The sequence below is a fragment of the Stigmatopora nigra genome, chromosome 4 (genome assembly GCF_051989575.1).
Source record: "Stigmatopora nigra isolate UIUO_SnigA chromosome 4, RoL_Snig_1.1, whole genome shotgun sequence".
Taxonomy (NCBI): domain Eukaryota; kingdom Metazoa; phylum Chordata; class Actinopteri; order Syngnathiformes; family Syngnathidae; genus Stigmatopora; species Stigmatopora nigra.
In genome coordinates, this window is record NC_135511.1 from 2,716,599 (window position 1) to 2,735,153 (window position 18,555).

Below are 18,555 nucleotides of genomic sequence, written 5' to 3' on the forward strand. Positions count from 1 at the left end.
TTTCAGGGACTCCGGCGAATTGCCACTCTTGACTTCGCCAGTCCCTTCTTCCAGGGACTCCGGCGAATTACCACTCTTGACATTGCCATCCCCTTCTTCCAGGGACTCCGGCGAATTACCACTCTTGACGTCGCCAGCCCCTTCTTCCAGGGACTCCGGCGAATTTCCACTCTTGACGTCGCCAGCCCCTTCTTCCAGGGACTCAAGCGAATTACCACTCTTGACGTCGCCAGCCCCTTCTTCCAGGGACTCCGGCGAATCACCACTCTTGACGTCGCCAGCCCCTTCTTCCGGGGACTCCGGCGCATTGCCACTCTCGACGTCACCGGCTTCCTCCTCCAGGGGCACCAGCGAATTACCACTCTTGACGTCACCGGCCCCATCCTCCAGGGGCAACGGCAAATTGGCACTCTCGACGTCGCCAGCCCCTTCTTCCAGGGACTCCGGCGCATTGCCACTCTCGACGTCACCGGCTTCCTCCTCCAGGGGCACCAGCGAATTACCACTCTTGACGTCGCCAGCCCCTTCTTCCAGGGACTCCGGCGAATTTCCACTCTTGACATCGCCAGCCCCTTCTTCCAGGGACTCAAGCGAATTACCACTCTTGACGTCGCCAGCCCCTTCTTCCAGGGACTCCGGCGCATTGCCACTCTCGACGTCACCGGCTTCCTCCTCCAGGGGCACCAGCGAATTACCACTCTTGACGTCACCGGCCCCATCCTCCAGGGGCAACGGCAAATTGGCACTCTCGACGTCGCCAGCCCCTTCTTCCAGGGACTCCGGCGCATTGCCACTCTCGACGTCACCGGCTTCCTCCTCCAGGGGCACCAGCGAATTACCACTCTTGACGTCACCGGCCCCATCCTCCAGGGGCAACGGCAAATTGGCACTCTCGACGTTGCCAGCCCCTTCTTCCAGGGACTCTGGCGAATTGCCACTCTCGACGTCACCGGCTTCTTCCTCCAGGGGCACCGGCGAATTGGCACTCTCGACGTCGCCAGCCCCTTCTTCCAGGGACTCCGGCGAATTGCCTCTCTCGACGTCGCCAGTCCCTTCTTCCAGGGACTCCGGCGAAATACCACTCTCGACGTCGCCGGCCCCGTCTTCCTCGAGCAGTGCTTGGGAGAGCGGTGCTTGGGAGAGCGGTGCTTGGGAGAGCGGTGCTTGGGAGAGCGGTGCTTGGGAGAGCGGTGCTTGGGAGAGCGGTGCTTGGGAGAGCGGTGCTTGGGAGAGCGGTGCTTGGGAGAGCGGTGCTTGGGAGAGCGGTGCTTGGGAGAGCGGTGCTTGGGAGAGCGGTCCTTGGGAGAGCGGTCCTTGGGAGAGCGGTCCTTGGGAGAGCGGTCCTTGGGAGAGCGGTGCTTGGGAGAGCGGTGCTTGGGAGAGTGGTGCTAGAATGGCCGTCCGTCACCAGAAACCTGATCCGTGGCTTCGGTACGGGTGCGACTGGCGACCCCAAAGGCAACGGGAGTACTTTGCGTGGCCTCGGCACAGGAGCTTGGGGCACTTGAAACGGCGTGGTCGGCCGAGTAACTTCGGCCACTTGGACAGGCGTGGTCGGCCGAGTAACTTCGGGCACTTGGAAAAGCGTGATCGGCCGAGTAACTTCGGGCACTTGGAACGGGGAGGGCTGCATAGTCCTTAGGAGATGCTGGTACAGCGTGATCGGCCGAGTAACTTCGGGCACTTGGAAAGGCGTGGTCGGCCGAGTACTTTCGGGCACTTGGAAAGGCGTGGTCGGCCGAGTAACTTCGGGCACTTGGAAAGGCGTGGTCGGCCGAGTAACTTCGGGCACTTGGAAAGGCGTGGTTGGCCGAGTAACTTCGGGCACTTGGAACGGTGAGGGCTGCATAGTTTCTAGGAGATGCTTGTACAGTGAGGTTGGCCGAGTATCCTGGGATGACTGGAACAGCAAGGTCGGCCGAGTAACTTCGGGCACTAGGAAGGTTGTGGTCGAGGTCGGGAGAGGAGCTTGGACGGGCGTGGTCGGAAAGGGAGCTTGGACGGGCGTGGTCGGAAAGGGAGCTTGGACGGACGTGGTCGGAAGAGGAGCTTGGACGGACGTGGTCGGAAGAGGAGCTTGGACGGACGTGGTCGGAAGAGGAGCTTGGACGGACGTGGTCGGAAAAGGAGCTTGGACGGACGTGGTCGGAAAAAGAGCTTGGACGGGCGTGGTCGGAAAAGGATCTTGGACGGGCGTGGTCGGAAAAGGAGCTTGGACGGGCGTGGTCGGTCGCGTAACTTGGACAGTGGTTAGTGTGTCCAGGCATTGCTTTCGCTTCGCTTTACGGCGTGGCGCTCGGCGCCTCCTCTGGGAGGATTGCACAGCACCCCCGCCATCACGTCGTGTCCCATAATAGGTGGTCAGCCCACTCTGTAATTGCTGGTCGGGGTATTTGGAGTAGGAATTATCGGGGGGAAAATAGGGGTAATCCTGCTCCAGTGGAAGGTCTCGGGGTCCGAATCGGTCGAAGAATTCATCATCGGATTCCGAAACGCCAGCGAAAAAATCAATTTCCTCAACGATGTCCTCCTCACCAGAATCTTCAGGCTCCCTCCATGGTGAATCAATTCCACTGGTCATAGGCATAAGATAACTTGGGCGGTCTCTGGTGGTTGTACGCACCTGGGCATCATGATTAAACGGTAAGGGCTTCCCAGGGCGACGTGCATAGCAGTGGTGGGGCGTATGAGTACGCTGCGGATCTAACTCTCCTACCAGCTGAGACTCATCTCTAGCAATGATGTGCCTGAGAGCCCCGCACCACGGTGTGTTCATTACAAAACTCCTAAACGATTCTGAGGGGTTTCTTATACACTCCAAGCAGTCCGGTGTCTTCGAGGTGGATGGTCGGCGTCGCCGAGTGCGTCGGCGCGAGCGTGGGTGGCGCTCCGCTGGGTCCATGATGGTCGGATCGTGCTGTTATGATCGCGCCGCGTAGTGCGACACGATCGGAGGGGAAGTTGAACCCAGATGCAGAGTCGCCGAAGTAAATGGGAAAGGGAAGGCAGATCTGTTGCTCTTGTAGGTTGATTTAATAAACGTGGTAACATAATATAAACAACTTAGCTTGATCTCTCTTGACAAACGAAATGAACATGCGGCGTGGCGTCAATGGAAACGGCAATGACTACGAGGAAAAACAGGAACGAAACCAGACGATCCGACAGCGTCCACAGAAAACCATAATGCTTAAATACCAAAAATAATCTAATCACGTTATTAGCCACAGCTGATAATTATCGTGAGGTCATGCCAGGAGAGGCAATCCAGCCACTCCTGACAGGGCAGTTTGCTTTTGTATTCTTTTCAAACTATTCCGAAAATGATGCACACAAATGTCCTCACAATGGGATAACGCACGGCCCCTTGCCAACGAGAAGTAGTCTTGTATTAGCGATCGCTCCGCCAATGGGAGTTAACAGGATAAAGGGAAAAAAAACAATGAAAAAATGCAACGCTTGCTCAGTGCTCGCAGTGACATTACAAAGAGGGAATTGCAACCAGATACATTACACGAAGGAGTTGCGGGGAGAGAGCCAGTGCCCCTGATGTTCTTATGAGCAGCCAATGATAAGTAATATATATTCCTCCTATTAGCAATCGCTCCGCCATTCCAGTGAGTAACGGAAAAAAACACTGAAAAAAATGCAACGCTCCACCTAGTGCTTGTAGATATCTGTTATACACAAAAGAGATGCGGCAAAAAAATCAGTGCGCTAAAATCATCATGTAATGTGCACCTGGCTTTCTCGTATCTCGAAATTTGTCTCGTATCTAGAGATGATGATTTGCTCGATATTTTACTTGTATCTCGAAATGCTTGTATTTCAAGGTGCTCGTATCTCGAGGTACCACTGTATTTCAATTAATGTAAAAACCTGATATTAACAGTTTGATTTAAATTGTCCTACGTTTTTTTTTTTACATTTAGATAATTTTTTCATGAATCGCATTCACTCCGGACAGTTTCCAGAAATGGGACAAGGGTGCCCCTGAAATGGGGTCGAAGGAGCTTGGCAGATCCGGAGTTACTTAAATCATCTCCGATGAGTCCTTTATGGTTTATGTCGTGGGTTAAGGGCGCTGTAAAGATAACCAGTTCTTTTTTCTCAAATACTATATTTCTTAGACATAAATCATTCTGGGACTTGAGGAATTGAAACCTTGGAGATTGATGTTTAATAAATCCATGCCGCTCTATTTTATGTTAAAGTTCGCTATTGACAAATGTTATGAATTATTTGCTATATGTCATATTCAAAATATATTTTCCCGCCAGAATGTAGGATGCTTCATGCTTGCAGATCGAAGTGTTTGCTTCTATCTGATCATTGTGTTTTGGCAGAGTCCTTACAAGAATGTGTGAAAAGCAGCAGGTAGCTCTGGGTGTTTGAACTGATCTGTTCTGGCAGTTGTAAATTTTTTCATGACCTATCTAAATATCTTGTTTTTAATGTTCGAAGGGAAGTGTCATATTTTCAGAATCTCAACAGATGCCCAAGTTAAGACCCAACAGTTTTTTATTTCAAACAAGCCATGTTCCTTGTAACTGAAACCCACCCACTTGTATTCAAATTAACGGCCACTTTGGGCGAAGGCAATGAAGGCTTTTAAAATGCAGTCAGAAGAACATTAATCTCGCCTTTTCACGAGCAAATAAAGAGAACTGGTCAGGGAAGCTTCAATAAGCTTGTCTATATTTTTGTGAACACCAGATCTCTCAGAACAAAGAAAAGAACATCTCACCCAAATAACTTGCAAAGAAGACACACGAAAAGCATAAAAACATTACATTCAGCTACCCCTAACACTTTTCTCCTGGTCTTCGCGGATTTTTTGGGGGGAAAAAAAATTAAGATATTAAATTAAAATTATAAATTACATCATCTTACAAGGTGTGGAAACAAAATATTCAAATAGAATTAGTAATTTCATCATTTTATAAATTTTAAAACAAAAAATGCACGTATGCGCAAAGCATCATGGGGATCACGGCCGCATCACGGGCATAAACGCGCAAGCTGATTGCTCACTGAATGTACTCGACTCCCCATTGGCTCATTCACCACGGAAGCCCAAGCTTCTCCCGATGCCCATTCTCAGTCCATGCTTATCTCGTGCTGTACAGTACGCTTCTCGCCAAGTTAAGCGCAAAAGTTTTGTGAAGCCCTTCGTGATGCCTCCCAAACGCTCTCCATCCCTTGGTGCTTCTAGTGAGCAGAAGAAAAAGCGAAAGATGTTGACAATTACCGAAAAAGTGAGTTTATTGGACAAGTTGAGAGCAGGAAGTAGCTACGCTAGCGTAGCTCGACATTGCGGCCTGAATGAATCCACGGTGCGGTACATAATGAAGGGGGAGAAGAACATCCGCAGAACTGCTGCAACATCTTTCACGAAAGATGCCAAAAGGCTTGTGAACACCCAGAACAAGATCATGGTGCGAATGGAAAATGCACTGGTTATTTGGATCCGTGATTGTAGAGTGAAGCAAATCAGCCTGGACGGAAACTTAATCCGAAGTAAGAGCTGGCTTGAGAGGTTTAAGCGGCGAGTCGGACTAAGGAATGTGTCGCTGCATGGAGATGCAGCCTCTGCAGACGGAGCAGCAGCGAGGCGCCATGTTGAGGATGTGTTACCGGGATTGATAGAAGAAAATGGCTATGTCCCGGAGCAAGTCTTCAACATGGATGAAACTGGACTCTACTGGAATAGGATGCTGTCCCGAACCTTTCTCTTCAAGGATGAACTCCAGAAGACAGGTTTCAAAGCCCACAAGGATCGAGTGATTCTGCTCTTGTGTAGCAATGCAGCAGGCTTCATGCTGAGGCCCGGCCTGATCTACAGGTCACTGAATCCTCGCGCGTTGAAGAAAAAAAGAACAGGGCCTTGCTGGCAGTCTACTGGATGTCCAACAAAAAAGCATGGATCACCAAGGCCCTCACACATGACTGGTTCTTCAACTCATTCGTTCCGCAGGTAAAACTTTACCTGGCCGAAAAGGGACTGCCCTTCAAAGTGGTTCTACTCATGGACTGTGCAGGAGGACATGCAGCTAATTTGCACCATGAAGGGGTGCAGGTGGAGTTCCTTCCCCCCAACAGCACTTCCCTCGTCCAGCCCATGGATTAGGGGGCCTTCAAAGCCCTCTACACCAAGGCGACAATGGAGGGCCTCATCTCCTCCATTGAAGAGCCCGACGAGACCTTCACATGAAGTCCTACTGGAAGGACTACAACATAGCCACGTGTCTAACCAACATTCAGAATGCCCCAAAGGGCATGAAAGAATAGACAATTATCTCCAGCTGGAGGAAATTGTGGCCACAGAAAATCACTGAGGACTATGAGGGCTTGACTGCCAACGAAATTCAGCACTCAGCCGTTGATAAGGCTGTCAGGCTGGCTCGGTTGGTGCAGACCGAAGGCTTCTCAGACATGACGGCTGATGAGATTACAAATCTCATCGACTGTCGCTCAGACCCACTGACAGAGGAGGACCTACAGGAGATGACCAAGTCGGCGAGTGAGTAGGAAGAGGAGTCTGCTGCCGACGACGAGGGTGACGAAGCTGACGAAGGTGGCCTTACTTTGGATAATTTGCAGGACCTCTTTAATACTGCCAAAGACTTCCAAAGAAAGGCCAAAGAAATGGACAATAACATGGTGAGGGCAGTCGAGTTCAGCAATCGCATCGATGAGGTCATGGCTGTTTACAGGTGCATCCTCACCGACCAAAAAAAACAACGTTCACAACTCCCCATAACAATGTTTCTTACGCGCCAAAGAACTGCGGGAGATCCATCCGGACTGCTATGATGTTTTGGAATTTCTGCTATGGTGTTTTTGAATTTCTGAGTTTTATGAATAAAAGTGTACATTTATTACATTTGCAGTGTTTTTTTTGTTGCACCAACATAACACCTGCATTCTAATGTGGAATAAAACACCTGAAAGGACAGCATATTAGCCTGGTGGTGGTTTTGTGCACGTGTTATACCTTTCTATAAGCGTTTTTGATGGCGCCCGCCTACTTCGCGGATATGCAGCTAATTCGGTGGGATTCGGTCCCCATTAACCGCGATAAGCGAGGGATCCCTGTATTGTTATTTACAACAAAATAATTACTACAAATGAATCTCTCATAAGCAAATAGACAGCAACTCACATTTTCTTACCGTAAGCGCTTTCAGACTTGAATTAGGAGCTGCTAAGCCTTAACCAAATCGTTGCATGCGTCCTCTTTCAATTGTTACAAGTCTGAACAAAGCGCGTTCTTCCCAACAGCCCTCTGTGGTGGTCCCATGACCACTCTTTCATGTCCTGGCATCATTTCTAAGATCAAAATTGCCCTACACGTTTTACATTCGGAAATAAACATGTATAGAACGAAAAGGAACAAAATACACATATAACTCAAAACATTGTATGAACACAATACAACAATATCAATGAAACACCTAAATTGGCACACCCTCTCAGGGACAGCTACAGTACAAAAGTAGGGAGTTTGAGGCTGCATGCATTGGCGCCGTCTGGAGTATCTCCGTAGGCTACGTAAACTAAAGTTGCTTTCACCCTAAGAATTAACAATAGCATGAACGAATTGTTAGGGGTTGGCTTTTGGGGGTTTAGTTTGCACTTGTTCTTGTTATTTCCCCAGTGTGATCTGTCCTTGTGATTACCCATTTAGTTCACCTATCGTTTCTCTGCACCAGGTGTCTCCTGCTCGCTGTCTCTCATGTCACCCATGTGTTTCTAATTGTCTTGTCAGCCTTGTATGTCTATTTAAACCCTGCATATTCGTCAGTATACTTATCGGATCGTCTGGTGTTCATGCCCGTTTCTACCCTGGCCCGTTCTGTCCTGTTCCCGTTCATGGCTGTGCTCCTCGTGCCCCCGTGTTTTCTGCATAAGTTTGGTTCCTTTTTTTCTACTCTGCACATGCTATAACGCAACGTGACACAAATAAAAGGACGAAGAAACAAGCCAAGGGAATGGATGAGCTCGTGCAGAGAAGCACAAAAAATCTTTAACGTAAACCTGTTCCCTGAAATGCTGAAAAAACACAACAAAGGCAAAGTAACAAAAGTGTAAACTCAAAGAATCTACAGAGAATTCAACAACAGGCACAACGATTGAGGCTTTGAATAGACAGGTGTGCTTGATGAGACGATGAGAAACAAGTGAGTGGCATGAGAGGCAGCTAGTAGGGGCGAGCAAGAAGAGATATTAACGGGATAGGCACACAGAGGGGAAAAACACGACAAGAAACAAACACACATCGTTAAAATCTCATAAAACTCTTAACAGTACACAACACCTTCTGTATCTTCCCATGATCATTGCTAACTTGAATGTCTTGTTTGTCTTTTCCTACTTGAATGCAACATTATAGTATGATAATGGAGCATGATACTCCATGGCAAAGTCTTATCTTTGCAACCCAAAGGGTACGTGTTAGTATTTTGATCCTGGTTGAACTTCCAACTTTTGCCACCAGTATTGCTTTTTTTTCATTCATTTCCTGAACAGCTTATCCTCAAAAAAGTTGTAGGGGGTGCTGGAGACAACCCAACTCTGAACTGGTGGAAAACCAATTGCAGTTCACAAGGAGACGGACAACCTTTCATCCTCACACTCATTCCTAGGGTCAATTTAGACTGCCCAACCAGTCTACCATGCATGTCTTTGGGATGTGGGAGGAGACCAGTGTGCCAGTGGAAAACCCACCCAAGACTCGGGAGAATGTAAAAACTACACAAGGAAAGGTCTGAAGCTGGGATTGAACCTTCAAACTCGGAACTCTGAGGCTGACGCACTAACCACTCTATCTCACTTCTCTGGGTTGGGGCAGGCCCCAGTATTAAATATTGCTCCTTTAAAGATTGTCCTACAAAGCAGCGGAGTCCTCACCCTTTTTCTCACTGCGGACTGGTAAAGGTCTTCATATTTTTTCTCGAACCTTTGGGCATGATGACGACAAAAATCTGTTAAAAGGGGCACTTTTTAAGTGTTCTCAAGACATATATGAAATGAATAGTTTTCTTTGCTATATATGCTATGGCGACTTGGAGGAAGACCAGCTGTGTCGGGAGGATTTAGAGTAGCAACACGTCAAAATCTTGAAATTTGGCATATTCATATTACTCAATTAGCCTTATGTGGAAGATTATTTTTTTGGGGGGTTTACATCAAGCACTTTTGTATAGTTGATTTTCAGGAGTTTCAATATTTCTTTGTGTTCCATGGATATCATTTGTTTTTCTGCATTGCAATCAAAGTTACCGTTTGTGTGAGTGTGACATAAAGCACAACTCTTGCGGTTACAAAAAGCCTATCCCAGCTAAACACAGCCAGCAGGCAGAGGACTCGCCATTTTTTGCCAGCCAATTGCATGACACAATGACACAGAAAACCACTCATTGTCACATTCAATCCCCCACCAAGAAATCTTACCCATACCGCCTTCATTGAAGTCAGTCAAAAGAACCACTGCATCATCGGGTAGCCTAAACTAAGGGACTTAAGGGACTAACTAACTAAAAGTATGCAATCATAAAAGGGGTAAAATAATGGAGGTATGTTGTTTAGAGCAAGTTGAAAACCTGCAGGTTCTGTCTCAGGATGGTGTCCTTGACAGCGGTGAACACAAAGCGGATGTTCTCTGTGTCGGTGGCGCAGGTGAAGTGTGGGTAGAGCTTTTCGTCTCTGTACTGGTTTTGCTCCTGGTACATCTTCAAGATGAACTCCTGAGCAGCTTTTGCATCCTGTCGAGGACCTAATTCACAAACATTAGCCGAGGCAAACAAAGGTTTTTGTTTCAATTGATCCATCACGAACAGTTTAACCAATGAGTTTCTTCAGGAACAGGCAGAAATCGACTGTTTATATACTTTTAAGATACTAGATTGGTAAAATTATATCCTCTTATTCGATTGGAATGGAAACCTGCAGCCCCTGAGGACCAGTTTGCATTTCCATGCATTAGACTCATTATTGATTATTAATTCTTGGACGGCAGCCTTTCAGTCCATGGAAATGCAAAACACACTTGACTGTGGACACTCACACCTGTGTTACAGCTGCTTCTAATTCTTGGCAGATTTGCTTTTTGGTGATTCTCGGTTAAATCTTCACTCTCCTGACCAATTTTCTCTCAGCAGCAGCTGATAGCTTGTGTTTTCTTCCTGACCGTGGCAGTGATAAAACAGTGCCATGCACCTTATACTTATACAAACAATTGTTTACACTGTTGCTATTGGGACCTGCAGCTGCTTTGAAATAGCTCCAAGTTACTTTCCTGACTTGTTCAAGTCAAGAAATCGATTTTTCAGATCCATGCTGAGCTCCTTTGACTTTCCCATTGTAGCGTTTGCATCAAATGAGCCCTATTTAAATGGCCTCAGAGAAGTCACCAGCTGTAGTCACTCGTAATGACTCACAAGAAGTCAAAAGGCCATGCTCTGAAGCTCATTTCACTGACACAACTCATCAAAATTGCTAATTCGTGTTGCTCTATGTATATTTTTGACCCAGCAGATTTGATCACTTTTTCTGTTAACCCATAATGAAGTCATAAAAGAACCAAACTTCATGAATGTTTTTTTTTGTGACAAAGAAGTATCTGTTCCAATCACTCTATCAGAGAAAAATCAGAGTTGTAGAAATAACTGGAAAATCAAGAGAGCCATAACATTATGTTCTTCACAAGTGTATGTACATTTTTGACCACAACTCTATGTAAGTATGTATGTGTGGGTAAACGTCAATGAGTCCTAGTACCATTGTCGGATCGTTCCTGCATCCATCACGCGTGCTCCCGTATACCTCCTGCAATGCTCCTGCGCATTTCTATACGTGACTTCCTGCGTGACACACCGTATCACAGCATAAATCGCTACAAGGTATTATCCCCCATACTCCGGTTCTGTTTCATTTTGGGATAATTGCACCCTTGTTGTTTTGTAAACCTTGTTTGAGTCATTAAAAGCTACCGTCATGAGAACAACCCATCTCATTCTATCCTGCTTCTCCGCAAATGGGTCTAACTTTATTCGATCAAGCCACGACAACGCGGCACTATCTTAACAGATTGATTCATTGAAGGCACTATGAGAAAATGCACGGACCGCCACTGCGTATGGGGGTGATAATAGGGGTGATCCTAGTTCGCTTTATTAATCCGATATTCTAGGGATTACTATATATTTCATTTTCTCTTTTTAAGACTAAACACTCAAAGAGTTTAACAAGCATTTGCTTTTAACAGAACTAGTGTGAATCACTCTATATCTACAACACTTATTACCAAACAAACTAACCAGAGAACTCCGGAAAATAGTCAGCCAGGTGGGAATGCTGGATCTTCTCCTGGAGGATATCGGTCTTGTTGAGAAACAAAATAATGGATGAACTCTGGAACCAGGAATAAGAGATGATGGTCTTGAACAGGGCCCTGCTCTCCTGCATGCGGTTCTGGCAAAATACACCAGGTTGTAATTGCCCAGTAAGCTACAGATTGTTTTAGAAATTGCTTCTTTTGATCCTCAATTCTGGTGCATATTTGAGTTCTTGATTAAACTTAGGTTCTTATTTTTGGTGAGATTTTGTCCAGTTTTTTTTCCATCTTTGGGACGTGTTTTGTCGTTTTTCAGTAAGAAAAGAGCCATATTCTTGGTGATATTTGGTCAATTTTTTCTTCATTTTGGGGTATTGGTTTTTAAACGTTTCACTTTTGTGCTTGTCATGCTATTTTGGCAAGGTTTTGGTCCGGGGTTTGTCATCAATCATTAATTATCTAAAGTTTTCTGCTCCATGTTTTAGAGGTTTTTATTTTTTATTTTCGAGGGGTTGCAGTGTCATGCCATTTTGGCAAGTTTTGCTTGTATTCACCTTTTAGAGTATTAGAGGCCATTTTGTTTTTTTTTTAGATTGGGTCAACAATTTTGCAACATTCAAGGGTGGAGTTCATCTGTGCTTTCACCTCATTGCTGCACTCCACCAGAACCTGGTCATACTCGCTAAGCGCCACCAGGAACATGATGGATGTGACGTCTTCGAAGCAATGGATCCACTTCCTGCGTTCGGAGCGTTGTCCACCCACGTCCACCATCCTGCCACCACAACGTCTTTTTGTCCATTCTGACGCATTCGTGCGAGGTGGTACCTGAAAATGACGCTCTCCATATCAAAGGGGTACTCGATGATGCCTGTGGTGGGAACCCGGACCCTCAGGATATCCTGAAGGTCAGGTACATAGTAGGGCTGTGATATGCGATCCAATTCCGTGAGGTAGCTAAAGGAATGTGAGAGGAGTAAATGGAAAAGCTGAAAAAAAACTATTTTGCTGAAGATTTGAAGTAATACTCCCAGTTAAAATGTTCAACTCTGTTGTACGTCTAGCGCCATCAGTGGCACCCTTTGAGTTAACTCAATGCCAGATAATATGGATAAACTGTGATTTTCTTTTGTCAAATAATTTGATGTTAATCATTCTAATGATGATTTTTGGTCAGAATAGTTTAGCCATTTCCCGCAGCAAAATTTTCTCACTATGTCGTGGAGTCTGACAGCTGGTACTCCCGCCGGCGGTTGAAACATTCCTGCAAGCCAGCATCGTTCCACAGTTTCTGGATAGCCACCACATGCTCCTTATCCAGGAACTCCACTTTGAACACCTCCACACCCAGCAGCATGTCGGCACTAGCCTAATGTACAGAGGAGAAACGTGTGCAAATGCCCATCATCTTTGGAAGCAAGAGGTTGTACCTGTAGGCTCATGTCCAGGAGGGGGATGTGCAGCGTCTCCATGGCTCGGATCATGACCTGCATGGACGTGTAGATGTTCTGGTAGACCATCTTAGAGTAATTTTGTTTCTCTTCCTCGCTATAGCCTCCACCGTGGATGATCCTCATCTGTTTGATGAATGTACTTTTGCCACTTTCACCAGTTCCTGCCACACATTTTTCAAATTGGTGGATATTATTTTTTACTTTTACATATTTTTGAATGCGAAGCAAATGACTTAGCAAAGCACCATTATTATCAGAAAGTGGTCCAAAATCAACAGAGACTCGTATATGCCCAAAATCCAACAAGAAGTGACTCCATCAATGCCTCAAATTCTGGCCATCATGAAGTGAAATCAACAAAAAGTGACTTATAAGTGCACTAAAACCAATAGGATGTAATCCAGAAATGCCCCCAAATTAGTAATACCTCACACATGAATCGTCTCAGTATGCTTCACTCTTGGCATGAGACAAAACTAATGGGGACGCTCACTTCATCTTACCGGAACACAGTGGTGGACCATCAGGCCCTGCAAGGCCTTCTCTGCTGGCCTACAATAATATCTGGATCACAGACTGATGTTGATTATATTTTGTCCATGAATACTTATTACTACTTTTCAGCCATTATTTGTTGCCAGGCTCAGAAATCTGCCTTGAGCCCTTCACAAACAGCTCTGCAGGCTCTGCCGCATAAAACGAGGTTCGATAAAACTGTTGCTTTACCCAATCGAATTTCGAGTTGGCGACACAAAGGCCTTCCTGCAGGCATAGGGATATGTCATCGCTTTCACCAACTATGATTGGCTAGTGCTAGAGTGGACTAACCAGAGCTACCAAACTGTGTCTGGATCAAGCTGCACAAGCAAATATATTGTTATGTTGGACTTTCTTTGGTTCCCTAGAGCCTGTTTGGTGTCAATTGAACCTCTCTCCTAACCATCAAGGGGCATTTTGGTGAAGAAGAATGCCTTTTCCAGCATGATGGAGGACCTTGCCATAAAGCAAAGGTCATAAAAAAAACGGCTAAGGGAACGAAACATTAAGATAGGGTCTTAGGCCAGGAAACTCTCCAGATCTTAATCCCATTGAGAATTTGTGGTCAATCCTGGGTGGACAATCATAAACCCACAAATTCAGACAAACTATTGATTATGCAAGAATGAATGGGCATCAGTCAGGATTTGGTTCAATATTTGATCGATAGCATGCCAGGGAGAATTGCAAAGGTCTTGAAAAAGAAGGGTTAATCTCCAAATATTGACCTTTTTCATGTAATTCTCAACAAAACCTTGTAATGGTTGTGGAATACTTCTAATTGAAAGTCATTATACCACAGAAATATCTAGGAAACATCTAAAAACGCTGAAGGAACAGATGTTGTGAAAATGTAATATTTGTGTCATTCTCAAAATCTTTGGCCATGACTGTACACCCTAAACCAGACATGGGCAAACTACGGCCCACTTTTCAATCCGGCCCGCCGATGTTGTCCAAATAATTTTATTTTTTTTTCCTTTTCCCAAGATGGCGCCGTCACGTGGAAGCCAGTGGCAGTAGCTCTATTCACTCTTATTTGTTTTTCGTGTTTTACAGCCCCTCTATCTTTTTTTAAATTACATTTTAATATTTCTTAATACACTCCTTTTTACTTTACTTTGTACTTTATAATTTTTATTTTAATGATAAGTGATGAGTATGTTAATACTTTAGTCCATTTTTCAGTTCATGTTTTATATGTACTGTTGACGGATGCAGTTTTTTTTATATGTATCGTATCTTGTGCTGACCCGGCCCATCTGTCAAATTTTTAAAGTCAATGTGGCCGAAAAGTTTGTCCACCCCTGCCCTAAACTGTCCGCTAGTCAGTTTTACAGCCACAGAGTGAGGTTGTATCCCACACTTACTATTCTATAAAGTAGGGGTGGCGAACACGTCCAAAATGAATACGGCTCTTTGCTTCTTATCATATTTGGTATATACTGTGGCCACTTGCATTGTTTTATGTTTTTCTTATATTTATTCTGTCTTAAAATGCACTCAAATTCATCAGGGCCCATTAAAAACAAATATTAGGTAAGGGGAAGAAAGTTTTATGTTGTGTGCCTGTCTCTTTTGACAGGTCATTGCATCGTGTGGCTCTTTGACTTTCACAGTTTAACATTTTTGCTCTTTGTGTCCAACTTGTTCGCCACTTCAGCTTTAAAGAGTTAGCGATGATGACAATTATCTCATGATTCATGATTAATCTTTTTCCCCTCATTTTTAGTCACATTTTGTTTGTGACTTCTACTCATGGGCATGAGTTTTTGTTAATTTACAACACACAAAGAAAGAGGGGGGGAAAAGACAGAGAAGGAAGTAGCATGGTAAGCACTTGCACACACCCCAACTTGCATGGGTAAACATGAACAAAAAAATGCTTGGTTTTTTTTGCCGGTCTTGTATTTGACTGACAAAACAACATGCAATGCAAACTGTTCCCTCTCAGACTTTTCTATTTCGTGACACTACTTGCACTTACTTCCCCTGCACACTTAACTTATTTGACTTTGGTTATGTAAATGTTTTTTTTACCTGTATTTTATAAAATGGACATTTCAACATGATTTATTTTTTGGCATTTGTTTTTTTGTTTTTTTATTTTCTACAATTGTTGTTCTGCAACACACAATTCTGTTGTACAATTTTCTATTTTTCTATGGCATTTTCTGTTCGTCTAAAATAAACACCCTTTATGTTCTGTGGTATTGCGACATTTTTTTTCTTTTTGACCGAAAATGGCAATGGCTAGTTTTCACATTGCTACTGATCTACAGTTATTGTGAAATTCACATAATTCACGCATTAAGCATGAAAAAAATTAATCTTAACAAAGATTAGCAGCCAGATTTTGGCAAAACCTTCCCTATACAATTTCAATGTGTCACCGATGTGTTCTGGTTAATTTGCTTGATTTGAATAGAGACATTGTGGACTCAATTACCACTCAATGGCTGTGTGATTGTGACGTCGCGAGAATGCTTGTTTCTGCATGTGCCAACTGATTGGTGACCTGTTAATGAGGATGAGTAGTAGTATTTCGCTCCAGCACGACCCTGACGACGATAAGCAGTGTTAAAATAAATTAATGACAATTTCAATAACCCCATTCATTTTCATCAGTACAAGAAAAGCTTCAATTAACTCTGTTGATTTTCAAATCAAATTATATTTCTCTCAATATCTCTATCAATGAGAAAGAAAGCCTTCCTTGAATTACCCAAAAAATTAACAGCAACTGACCCATAACCCCCCCCCCCATCATTAGAAACTGCCGAGAAATCAAAAGACAGTGACTTGTAAGTAGAGCCGATAGTATAATAACGATAATTATCGCAAAATAATCTTTGTCAATGATAATATTAAAAACTTGCGTTAAAAATTTGAAAATTTTAAGCTGCAGTTACACCACCCACCCCCCATAGAGAGCGGAGGCATGGTTGCAATATGAACGATAGTTCCAGACCAACGCCTAGGAAAAAATGAAATTCATCCCAACTTTTTCTTAAATTAATTAATTAATTTCTATATTTATTTGTCAATGGTCATGTTTCTTTTTCTGAGGATGAAAATAGTTTGGTTGACAAAGATGATTTCTTCAGTTGATAATTTTCTTTATTTCCTATTGCATAGAAACGTTTGATTTGAATGCAAATTTATAAAAATAAAGACGCCTATCAAAATTTCTGTAGGTTTTATTCTTTACTTTTCATAGTGTAAGGAGGGAGTTGTCTTATCTTTATTGCACAACAGAACAACGAAAATACTTTTTAAAATGATCACATTTTGTTTTCTTTTCTTATAAAGTAAGGATGTGTGTGTATGTACGTGTCATTGTTCACCTCCAACCTCTTACATATTTACATATATATGTTCATTAACATGAATTTGTTCATTAATATGTGCTCCTTTATTAAATAAATCAAACAAAAAACTTTCATGATTGAATTGGAAGAGAGTAATAAATTTACTTTAGTTTGAAGTTTCAAATATTAAAGAAAAAAGATGTAATAATTAGCAGGACAATTATCGATAGCGACTGGTACATTTATTTTTGCGTGATAACAACTTTTGTCATATCGCCCGGCTCTACTTGTAAGTGTCCCAATAGCAGCAGGATATGACCTCAGAAATGACCCAAAATGAATAATACTAATTTGAGGGACTAATTAAAAGGAAGTAACCTGGAATCAATGAACAAGTTCCCAGAAATGCCCCTAAATTAACAGGAAACAATCAAATTAGTACAGGATGTGACCCTGGAAATGGCCCAAAATTAATAATAATTTGAGGGCCAAATTAACAGGAAGTGATATGAAGTCAATGATAAGTACCCGGACAGGCCACCAAATCAACCAGAAGTGAACAAGACGTGTCCGCTAATGCCCTCAAATGTGTGGAAATTGAGAGGAATGGCTCTGTATTCTTAGCTTTTAACGTCTGTAATTATACTAGACATCCAATTCAAAATAGATTGGACACCTCGTGCGGTCAATAGCAGCAAGAAAGTACTAAAATGCCATAACATTGTTAGGAAGTGACCAGGTATGAAGAAGAACAAATCATTCCAATGCAACCTTCCCAGGAATCACAGTTTGTAGTTTGATACCTAATTGTGCACTGTAACTAGTGGTTATTTTAATTTTGTTTAAAAAAAGGGAACCTGCCTTTTAGGGGTTAGCTTGATTTGCATAAATTTGCATGAAAGGGAAGCCACAGCCGCAGCTATGTGGCACGACAGCACACCGGAGACGTGCCATTGCAACTTCTTACATTTGAAAACTGGGTGAGAATAGGATAACCACGTTTCCATGCTAATAATGGATGTAAACTCATTCACTGGCCAATGAAAGCTACATAAATATACATTTTAAAAAATAAAAATAAAATGCTTATATATATATGCTTATATATGTATATATATATATATATATATATATATATATATATATATATATATATATATATATATATATATATATATATATATATATATATATATATATATATATATATATATATATATATATATATATATATATATATATATATATATATATATATATATATATATATATATATATATATATATATATATATATATATATATATATATATATATATATATATATATATATATATATATATATATACGAACATTTTCAGCACTAAAATGAATAAAAACTTATGGCAGAAATACGAAAGGACAGGCTCAACTTTCAGCATTAGCCTCGATGGCAATAAAAAAGAAGGAGGAAAGAAAAGATGGATTTTGTGTACAGATAAAAAGGATTTTTGGTGAATTAAATATGGCTATATTCTTAAATAATATTTCAATTGTATGAGGTTATCATTTATGCTTTTTTATGTGTCGCAGCTGTGAAGGTTTTATAGCCATAACATTTTGAGGGTTGGATTGATTTAGACTTAGGACTGAAGGCATCGATTTGAAACTGGGTTAAGATGATTTCGCCACTTATCCAGAAATGAAATAATTACAATATGTCAATAAAATCAATTCCAACTAAACTACTATTACTATACTACTTTATATACCAAATTCCGTTCGTTCTTTCATGTTGAAATCTCACCTAAGAGGAGCAGCTTGAGCTCCCGCCGACAGTTTTTCCTGTCTTTCTTGATCTGCGTCTCGATTCGGTCGCTGATGTGTTTGCGCTCTGTGGCCTCGGCCGACATGCAGAAGCAGCATCCTGCCATGTT

At 43.1% G+C, this 18,555-nt stretch overlaps 1 protein-coding gene across 1 annotated transcript; it reads right to left on the bottom strand.

Moving 5' to 3' along the window:
* Positions 1-4,397: 4,397 nt before the first annotated feature.
* On the bottom strand, positions 4,398-18,555 carry LOC144195796 (guanine nucleotide-binding protein subunit alpha-14-like). The gene is made up of 7 exons (XM_077715640.1): positions 18,426-18,555; positions 12,769-12,953; positions 12,553-12,707; positions 12,167-12,295; positions 11,984-12,113; positions 11,322-11,475; positions 4,398-9,778 (listed from the first exon to the last, which is right to left on the bottom strand). Exons 1-7 carry the CDS (start codon positions 18,550-18,552, stop codon positions 9,588-9,590), a joined length of 1,071 nt encoding a protein of 356 aa, XP_077571766.1. The 5' UTR covers positions 18,553-18,555; the 3' UTR covers positions 4,398-9,587.

Excerpts from the sequence above, each read along its gene's own strand:
- LOC144195796 (XM_077715640.1), bottom strand. The coding sequence starts at position 18,552 with ATGGCAGGATGCTGCTTCTGCATGTCGGCCGAGGCCACAGAGCGCAAA. Across the intron at positions 11,476-11,983 it reads TGGTGGAGTGCAGCAATGAG|AACCGCATGCAGGAGAGCAG; the intron begins GTGAAAGCACAG and ends GTATTTTGCCAG. Across the intron at positions 9,779-11,321 it reads CTATTTTCCGGAGTTCTCTG|GTCCTCGACAGGATGCAAAA; the intron begins GTTAGTTTGTTT and ends TTTGTGAATTAG.